At 30.2% G+C, this 10,427-nt stretch overlaps 1 protein-coding gene across 9 annotated transcripts in view; it reads right to left on the bottom strand.

The window, feature by feature from the left end:
- LOC119191070 overlaps positions 1–10,243 on the bottom strand; it is a 16,779-nt gene extending 6,536 nt beyond the window's left edge. The window contains exons 1-2 of one of the 9 annotated variants that reach the window (XR_005113366.1): positions 8,318–10,243; positions 6,468–6,629 (exon numbers count right to left, since the gene is read on the bottom strand). Coding sequence is in view for 1 of the 9 variants with exons in the window: in XM_037444952.1 (XP_037300849.1) it covers positions 2,099–3,031 (933 nt within the window). In the remaining 8 variants the exon portion in view is untranslated. The other 8 variants (XR_005113370.1, XM_037444952.1, XR_005113371.1 and 5 more) reach the window with 8 other exon arrangements.
- Positions 10,244–10,427: the final 184 nt, after the last annotated feature.

The raw sequence follows: 10,427 nt of genomic DNA, 5'->3' as shown, positions 1-10,427 counted from the left end.
CTTTTTAGTATATTGGCAGAGACCAATAAACTAGAGAGAGACGGTTAACTTCATACATTGATTTTAACACGATAAGGAAACCCACACTAGCATGCGTTTCATGTCTATATTATGTTATACAATTAATTCATGAATAGTTGGAACTCTCTTTCTTCCTGGGTGAAAACCTATGACCCTTATTATTCACTTACACACAGGTTATGTTGAAAAATAAATATGGCCGTAGTACTAGAGACGTAGCCGTATTGAAAATCGATATTTTTCCGAATATACCGATTTTTAAAATAATAATGAGGCTTGTTTTCACACCAATACAAAAAAATCGGTTATCGATTTGCTACAGTGAGTACACGGCGTAAATGTAGTGTCACGTGTTTACCCATTTAAAATATTGACAAATAAAATAAAACAACTTTTCTTATCTAAATATAAAGATTTATTAGTAATGTTTTCATTACTTTTCACGCCCAATTTACCATAATTTCAGAATCTACCGATAGCCAGCGAAAATAATTTTTACTTTAAAATTGCAGCCCGTATAATTGCATTTTCTGTTCAATAAAATAAAATATAGGTAAACAAAGTTATTGCTGTACTTATGATACGTTTAAAACAAATCAAATAAATTAATGAACAAACCACTGAGTCACTACAGACGCTAAAATTTAAAAAATAATTGGATATATAAAAAGGATAAAAAAACGAAAGAAGTCAGCTCGGGCCGACAGGACAAAAGGTATATGATATAATCTTAATAAAATAAAAGGAATGCATCACGATCTTCGCCGTCGAAGAATACAATATAGGCCCCTACCTAGCTAATCCACCAGCCTTTCACTAGCTACCTAAGAGATGACTACCCGAAGAAGAAAGGCAGAAAGAAACTCCGGGCTTATTTTTTGTCATCAATTACCAAATATTTTTTATAGATGTTGTATACAAAGTAGTCACATAGCTTATATAAGGTGGTGCACGGATTAAAAACATGGACTGGCATAAAGCAAATACATAAATAGTGCACACCGTTCAGCCGCTTACATTTACCAACATAATTTTAATTTTCATCATTACAATTCAATATTATAAAGGCAAATGCAACAACATGATTTTTGGTTGTCTTCCACTTATTAATATTTTGTCATATAAATCAACAATAACTTACAAGAAACAAAATTGGATTGCATATAAATTTAACAGTAACAATTTACATAAAATTAAAAATAATGACAATACAATGACTGACTAGTGGCACATTTGAAAGAAAAATTACTACAAAGGACAAAAATGTTAGATATTTTATATTGAAAACATGATTTTAAATAAAAAGGTAAAATTAATATTTTTGTACATAGTAAATGAATAGAAATATGAACTATTTTGGAAACATAAACATTTTTATTTTACCGTGTTCAAGCATAATTATGCATATGAGATTTTAACAACGGCTTGCTTAACAGTTAGCAAAATTAAGATAATTGTGAAGACTAGCACTATAATTTTACACAATATAAAGAGCCATACTTAAGCTATTCACTATTATACACTATGCATTAGGTATAATAACTAATCTAACAACACAAAACTAAGAATTTATTTGAATATGATTATTCTCTCACGAAAAGCATTCCATGCATAATTTAACATTTTGCAATATCATATAATGGCACATTTGCTACTAAAAATGCTACAAAATACAGAAAATGTTGAATACATTATAATGAAAATATAATATTAAATTAAAGGTAAAATTACTAATTCTGCACAATGTAAATCAATAAAAATATGAACAATTTGGGAAACATACACATAATACTTTTGTAGAAATGTAATTTATTTACTTGACAATTATCTGGTAGGCTCATTTTAGGTTGTACAAGCATAATTATGTATATAAGATTTTAACAACTATTTGCTTAACAGTCACCATAATGAAGATTATTTTAAAAACTACTATGATTTTATACAATAAACAGAAAGCATAATAGCTAATTTAAAACCACAAAAATGTGGGTAATACACTTTAAAAAACATCAATTTCATTTGCAAAAATCGTAATAATTGTGGACAAAATACTATGAAGAACTTTAATTAAGTGAGATTAGGAACTACGCCTTCTTTGTGATCTATAACTCAATCCTTTTGTGACTTTCTCACGGATTAGAGTTTCCATTTCTATATCTTTAGGCCTTGAATCAATATTATTCATTCTATTATTAAAATTAATACACCACTGCTTAACTTGCATTCTAACTATGTAGGACCAAAAAGCTTTAATAAGAGCCGTTTTGTGAATATTACAGTTGTACCAAGTAGTGTCAATATATTTTATTAAATTACTTATTAAGTCAGAATAAATATAAACACTGCAAAGAAATGGCATCATCTTGTCAATAATGTAAATACTCTGCCAGACCATTTGACTAAAATTATTAGAAGGATAACATAACCTATCTACATTGGAACTATATTCTCTTAAATTAATTAATTCGTGAAATGACTCTCTCTGAGATAATAGTGCTTTTGTACAATTATCACAATCTTTGCAGTTCAAATTGGACATCAAAAAACGACAAACTGCACCAGCAATATATGGTACAGACTTATGTTGGAATATATTCTCGTTAGGTATAGAAATTTCTATAAAGTTAGTTTCATTACATTGAAGACTATCAGTGTATGAACCATATTTTTGGTGGCTGACTAAATGTTTTAATGTTCCCAACATTTTGTCATCATCATCAGAACAATTAGTGTATAAAGATTTACCGGTAGTAATGTTGTTAATCAACAAGGTTTTAAAAGCCGATACAAAATGAGTACAATTAGGATTTGTACTAAAATTACCATGTGCCCTTATTTGACCAAAAAAGTTTTCTATCGGATCTTGATTAAGACGTCTAAGACTTAAAAATTTAACACCATCAATTCTCAGCAGATCTGACCACAAATGTTTTATTGTTTTTATATTATGTTCAAAATGCTTCAGTGATAAAGGCTTCCTTTCCCTTTCATTGGAAGCGTCAAAGCGCATTGAAGCTAGCTTTTTCACAGCATCATTCCAGAATGCAATGTGCTCCGAATTATATGAAAGAGCATGTTTTAACTTATTCCCATAATGACCAAAACCATTTAAACTATCAAACAAATTATTTAGAAAAGAAGAATTTCTGCTGTGAACAAACCATTTCCAATGTCTTCATTTAAACTTATGTAATCATGATCCTGGAGATAGCAGAGACTTCATCTGGATTTCTAGTGATGTAGCCACTTGCCGGCTAAAAAACTTGGGCTGCAAATTTGACCTGAAATGTTAATAATATAAATAATATATTAGTAAATTAATAAATGAACGATTTTAATCATGGTATGATTATTTAATCTGTTATGAGCTTAAAGATATTTAATTAAATGGCCCAAAGAAATTGATATTCTGGCCAATACTTTCACAAGAATACGGCAATTTAACATATTATATTAAGGTTTTTTTATGACAATTGTTGTACATTATGCCAATTTCAAGTTGGGGAAAGTGGTTAATTTAATCACAGAATACGATTTATTGGAAACATGAAAGGAAAAGGATCAATAATGATGATATAATTTTATTTCCTGATGATAGTACGGTACTATTCTCTGAGAAAACTCAGTTATTACTAGAGGCTAGAGTAAATAAGGCATTAGAGGACATTGTGAATTGGCTTACAGAAAACCATTTATAAATTAATTTAAAGTAAAACATCTTATTTTTGAAATTAAACTAATTTTCGGATTCTATCGCGGTGTTCGTATTTTATTTTCTCCCGACGTTTTGCAGCCTTCATGGTCATGATCCCCCCGTGACCATGAAGGCTGCAAAGTCTTCGAAACGTCGGGAGAAAATAAATACGAACACCGCGATAGAATCCGAAAATTAGTTTAATTCAATGTCTAACATTCGCGTAAATATAAGAAATCATTATCTTATTTTTTTTCAAGAATAGGTCAGCAACTAAATTGCTTTCTATAAATTATCACTTACAGGCAGAAGCCATACGATTTTTAGGGCTCCAGGTGTACTGCAACTTAAAACTGGAAGGAACTTAAGGAAAAATTCTTACATTAACTAGTTTATTTATATACGAAATTTCAATATTTGTAAAAAGAAACCTACATATATTATGTACACTAAATATTATAGCAAACGAAATAAAAATGCCACCTAACAATACAGCTCTATTAGATAAGAGCGGTATCTGCATGGGTCCAAGAATATAATATAATAAATTACAAGTTGTATTGTAAACATAGAAAACATAGATATATTTAAACGTAAATTAAAACCTTTTTAATTGATAAGACATATTATTATATAAGAGAATATTTACAGGAATAATTTTGTGTAACAATTTGTAACAACTGTGATAGATTATATTATATTATCATACCTACCTAATGCTATACTATATTAATATACTATATTAATATTAAATTGTTATTTTAGCTTAACTTTATATTGTAATTTTTGCACGTCATTCGCCTAAATATGGTAAGACGCTATGTTATAAAATACACCACCTAATACTTAAGGTACCCATATTTGCAAAATAAATGAATTGATTCATTGATTGATATGGTAACGAAATTAAATAAAGAAATCTGATTATGGATATGTCGGAGATAAGCCAGTATCCACGTGTTCGGAGTCCATTATAATGAAAACACAAACTTAATATTGGTTGGTTTATTCTCTCTTGATCTTGGAACACAAGTGAAGTGAATTTAAAATGACCAGGCTTTATATAATCCAATTGAGTCATAGTGAATTTAACTGCAACTTCCTTTTTAGAAAAATAATTAAAATTACTGTACAATAAATCGTAGGTTATAGCTGAATATTCAAAATTAATATTATAATGAATTTTACATAATTAGATATAATATTACTTTACATAAATAACTTTTAAGTAAGCAAACTATTATTTTACATTATTTTCTAACAGATGCCGCTATTAACAAGGTGTGAATATTTTTACTTATAGATTAAAACAATGATATAGAAATCAGGATAATATTAACAATTCTAATTGAATTTACTTTAGACGTTTAGATTACATAAACAATTAAATAATGATATAAATAAATATCCATTATTTTCCAAACACTCAAATAGTCAATACAGTTTCTAATTTATTCTGAAACTTAATAAATAACAGAATTGCGGTTGTAAATACTTATTTAAATATCATTCTTTAATATTCTAGACTTTTTCATAATAATATAATCACTAAATATAAATTTGCGCCCATAGATACGATGCGAGAATACGAAAGGCGATTACGATGCTATTGGGAAACATCTCGATAATGTAGATTGGGAAAAGGTACTTGGTCACAACGGCGTCAATGATATGCTCACTAAATTCTACGGTATTTTACATGAGACTATCCAACTTTATGTACCTAAATTTAAACTAAGAAGTAATAAGTATCCGGTTGGGTTTAATCGCAACCTCATATGTATGTTGAGAAAAAAATAAGTTTCGGCAATGCTATAAATTTTTTAAGAACCCGTTAAATGGAATAGAATTTAAATTACTCAGAGAGAGTTGCAGATCCTTATTAAATAAATGTTATAATACATTATCTTGAAAGTATAGAAGATAATATTTAAAATTTTTATAATCATTTTTGGTCATTCATCAAGGCCAAAAGAAGAGGATCTTGCTTTCTCCCAGCTTCGATGTCCGATGGTAATCAAGTTAGTTCCAAAGAAGTTGAAATATGTAATATGTTTGCTTCGCACTTTGCATCAGTGTACGAGAAAGATACTAATGGAGTCGAATGTCGATGCTAACCCGAATTTTTCTTATCATTTCATGGATAGCTGTGCGAGTTACTCCTCGGACTTGGACTCGTAGTTTTACGTCGTTGCACATCACACTTAATGAAGTTTCACGTAAACTTAAGACTCTTGATATAAGCAAAGGTTCTGGCCCAGACAATATTCCACCAAATTTTATTGTTGCATGAACAAGAAATCTGACTAGTCCACTTTGTAAAATCTATAAAAATCACTGAAAACCGGAATTTTTCCAAAGAAATGGAAGGTAGCTAGAGTGGTGCCGATACACAAGTCGGGCAATAACACATTAATGTCCAACTATCGACCGATTTCTATTTTTTTTTACTATGGCAAAATTGTTTGAATTTGTAGTATTTCCATATCTGGAAGCTTACTTCAAACCATTTTTAACTGAACACCAACATGGTTTTGTTAAATTTCGCTCAACAAGCACTAATTTGGTCTCTTTTACTGAGTTGCTTTCAGAAGTCTTAGACAATAACATGCAAACTGATGTAATATATACAAATTTCAGTAAGGCTTTTGACAACGTTTTTCACGAACTCTTGCTGCAGAAGTTATCCGGGTATGGGTACTCTTGGCACATGTATGAATGGTTTCAATCTTATCTTACTGGTCGCACTTACCATGTGGTTCTTAATGGTTTTAGTTCCAATTTCCATCATATTGCTTCTGGGGTGCCCACAGGGCTCCCATTTGGGACTGTTATTTTTAATATGTTCATAAATGACATTATCAATTGCTTGCATCATTCCACACCTTTCATGTTTGCTGATGACCTAAAGATCCTGAAGTCCATTAATTCTCCCGACGATGTCAAATTGTTACTGAGCAATTTAGAGGACTCATTCATTAGAGGATTCCACATATGGAATATATAATTAAAAAAAGCATCTAGTTTGTTAGGCTTCGTTATAAGAAATGGAAAATGTTTAGTTTGTTATAGTTGATTATTAAGGTATTGCATTAGTATTTTAAGGTAGCCCACCACCACTCACCCCCCGCTAAGCTACGACCCTGGTGCACAGCTGTCTAATAAATTGTCGAACAATGTGAAAGACAGTGATACTTTTAATAATTTACTTAAGGTTATAGCTTAAGGTCCATTTTTCATACATTTTGTTTCACCTTTAATCTGGGTAACTAAACAAGTATTGACAAGTAAAGAATTTAAATTCACGTCTAGTTAGTGATTAGTTCTCGCAGTTGAAAGAAAAACGTAAAAATAATTAATATGCATGGATATTTCGGCCTTTAAAATTTCGTCGTATTAAACAAAATGTATGAAAAATGGACCTTAAGCTATAACCTTAAGTTACATATTATCGCGAAGAGTAACAAAGACTAACTAATATTGTTGCTTTAAGTGATAAATGCATGCATCTCATTATAAGTGTTCTTTAAATCTATAAATAATATATATTTTTTTACATGATTCTGTATGATGAATATACATAAAGTTTTATTTATTATGTCATGGTTAAAAGAACAAGGATGGATTTCAAGTAAAATAAGGCGGTGATATAAGGTAGATGTATCATATTTGGCACACGACATGACATTATGGGAATATAGATTTAAACCGAATTGAAAAAATAGACTGATTGTTTAAAAATACTCTACACTTTATAGAAAAATCATAAAGATAACTCAAAAAGCCCAAAATAATAATTTCATAAATAACTCCAAAAATAAGTTTAAAGCTGCATGGCAAATAATTAACAAATTCATACTACAAGTATCAAGAGTCAATAACGAACATAAAAATAATCACATATACAAATCTCACAGACAATGCATAGATGAATTTATTTATTATTTTGTTAATATTATTGAAAACAACATAACATTTATGAATAATGAATATATTATTATACAAAAAGTAATATGAAGAATTTTTGTTAATATTATTGAAAGCAACATAACATTTATGGATAATGAATATATTATATTCCAAAAAAGTAATATGAAGAATTATAGGTCTATAATGTTTTTTATGGTTATAGCAAAAATTCGTAATTTTCAAAAGTTATTGGGAAAGTAATTTACAGACTAACTGTGCTCATTACTCATATTTCGAAAAACATAAATTATTCTGTGCTGATCTAAAAGGTTTTCATAAGCACAGTTCTATTCATATGGCATTATTTGACCTGTTATCAACTGTTATGGCAGCTGTCGACAAAATAAATCCAGTCCAGGAGGTTTTTTTTTATAATATTAATTTGTAGGTGACAAACTCCTATGCCTACAGTTGATGCATTATTATTTGAAGCAGCACAATAAATATGATGCCAGTTAGGCCAATTAGAGTTTGTATAAGGGTAATTTTTAATAATGTCAATATTGAAAAGTATATTAGGAGCAATTATCAAAGTACAATAATCATGCTTAAATAAGGGGAGGATTTCAATCTTTTATCAATCAGTCAAGACTTGTAAACAGAACTGTGATAGAACAATGTATATTTATTTACCTTCATTTTGTCATATGAAGTTGGATTTATGTGCTTCTCAGTAAGTTTGGTGCTTCTTGCTCTGCCACCAAAACCATCCACTTTATAAAGTCTCTCAATATACTCCCACTTTGCCCTTTGGTTGCCAATGAGTAGGTTTTTTCTGAAAATTATTGCGAAAACATTTCAATAAATGAGGTACATCATAGATATGGTACAGTTGGTTTGGGCCGATTTTATAACAGATGTCATTGGTATATTTGTTACTACGTAGGAGTTCAGCATTAGAATCTGATATTAATGACTTAATAGCAGCAACATTGGCAGAACCTTGGTCACTGATTGTAGCTCTTACTATGAATCCAGATTTAAAAACTGCTAATACTATTTCTTTAATAATATTTTTTAAAACAAATGTTTTAACCCCATCTCGAGCAAAATAAAATGCAATTGGAATTTTCCAAGGAGAAAACAAACCCGTAACATAAAAACTAAAGCTTTATCAGCCACATTGTTTGTGCGTTTGCCAGAACCTATATCTTCAAAACCTTCAATGACCCCAGTAAAGAAATTAAAATTTAAGTGTTTTTTAATGGACATTTCATCAAACATTAATGTGCATTGCCTGTCTATTGCGGGTTTATCCAAGGCAGCATCTGCCAAATGTTGAAATATAAAGTCATTAATACCAGGCCTCAAAGGAATATTGCTGAGTAGAGAATTAATTCGGGATTTACATGGTAATGCTAAATGTTTTCGTAAAAATCTATAGCACTTAGGGCTTAACTTATATAATGATAAAGCAAAAACTTTTTCTGAGTCTGTGTAACGGCGACCTTTTAATGAATTACCAGTCAAACGTAATTGTGAATCTACTAATAATTTCCCATATGTACTCAAAATGTTATATTTTTTCAAGAACACCTTTGTTTTTGGTGCATGAAGGTCAAATCTAGTCTTTAACTTTTTATACCTTGATTGCAAGAGACGTAATTTATTCTTTAAAATGTGAATTGAAGAGCGTAAAATTCGTTTACGAGGGGTACATTCATTGGGATTTAATCTAATACGATTAGTTAATCTACGTTTAACTAGGCTGTGACTTTTTAATTTGTGCTCATTACACACAGCAATGGTGGTTGATGTGGAAGGGGTTATACATATTGGGTATTGCGTATTGTGAGGTATATTGGGAGTAAATTGAGTTGGAGTACTACTATTTGCTTCATTCAATGAAGCATGAATTGATACCGTGCTAGACAGCTCAGAACTTTGATGTTCTTGTATGATAGAACAATTTTGCTCTATAGTGGGTCGATTAAGTTCAGAAGGGTTAACTACTTTAAAAATAAAGGGTTCAGTAATGCTACTAGTGGGTTCAATTTCTAATATCAAATCTCGGTTTGTAACTTTATATTTATCTGTATTTCCTAAGTTTACTAAAGGAATCGCATTAGGTGTTAATCTTAGATTCTGTTTTATATGTTCGGGAATAAAATGTTTATGACAAAAACGAATGTTTTCGCGTTGAGTAGGAGGATAATTTTGTAGGAATGGACATAAACTTAACCACTCTTCCCACCTTTTTTTATTTGTGAACGGCACACTATAATATTTAATACCTCGGCCTCGAGTACTGCACCCGGGAACAGAGCACTTATAAACCATGATATTATCAAATAAATCAAACTATACGAAAAAAACAATTACACGTTTAAACTGGTAAACACTAAATGATTGCTTTTATAATATACTGTTTACAAAAACATTCACACACAATAAAGCACTATAATTAGATAATAAATAAATGAAAACCGCCTTCAAATCAAAATAGCGAATTGCGACGGAAAATTCAATTTCAAAGCAGCGGTTAAAGGTTGACCACAATAAAAAATGGCGCTACGCGTCGTTTCAGAATCCGAGATTAGAGACGCTTATTTGCGATCGAATGACAGCTTATACTATAATACACACACTAATAAAGGACGTTGTGTAGAAAGAGACATTTAAGGAACGATTCATTAAATGTATGGAAAAATCGTGAAAAGTGAGATAGCTGCTCATCGCTATTGTGTTACTTTTTTACGCCGAGTTAAACGGGTCTGGTATATTGGTCTCTGGTGTTGTAAAT

Source organism: Manduca sexta, chromosome 28 (assembly GCF_014839805.1).
Source record: "Manduca sexta isolate Smith_Timp_Sample1 chromosome 28, JHU_Msex_v1.0, whole genome shotgun sequence".
Classification (NCBI taxonomy): Eukaryota; Metazoa; Arthropoda; class Insecta; order Lepidoptera; family Sphingidae; genus Manduca; species Manduca sexta.
Note: the sequence above shows the minus strand (reverse complement) of the source record. Positions and strands in the feature narration are given on the sequence as shown.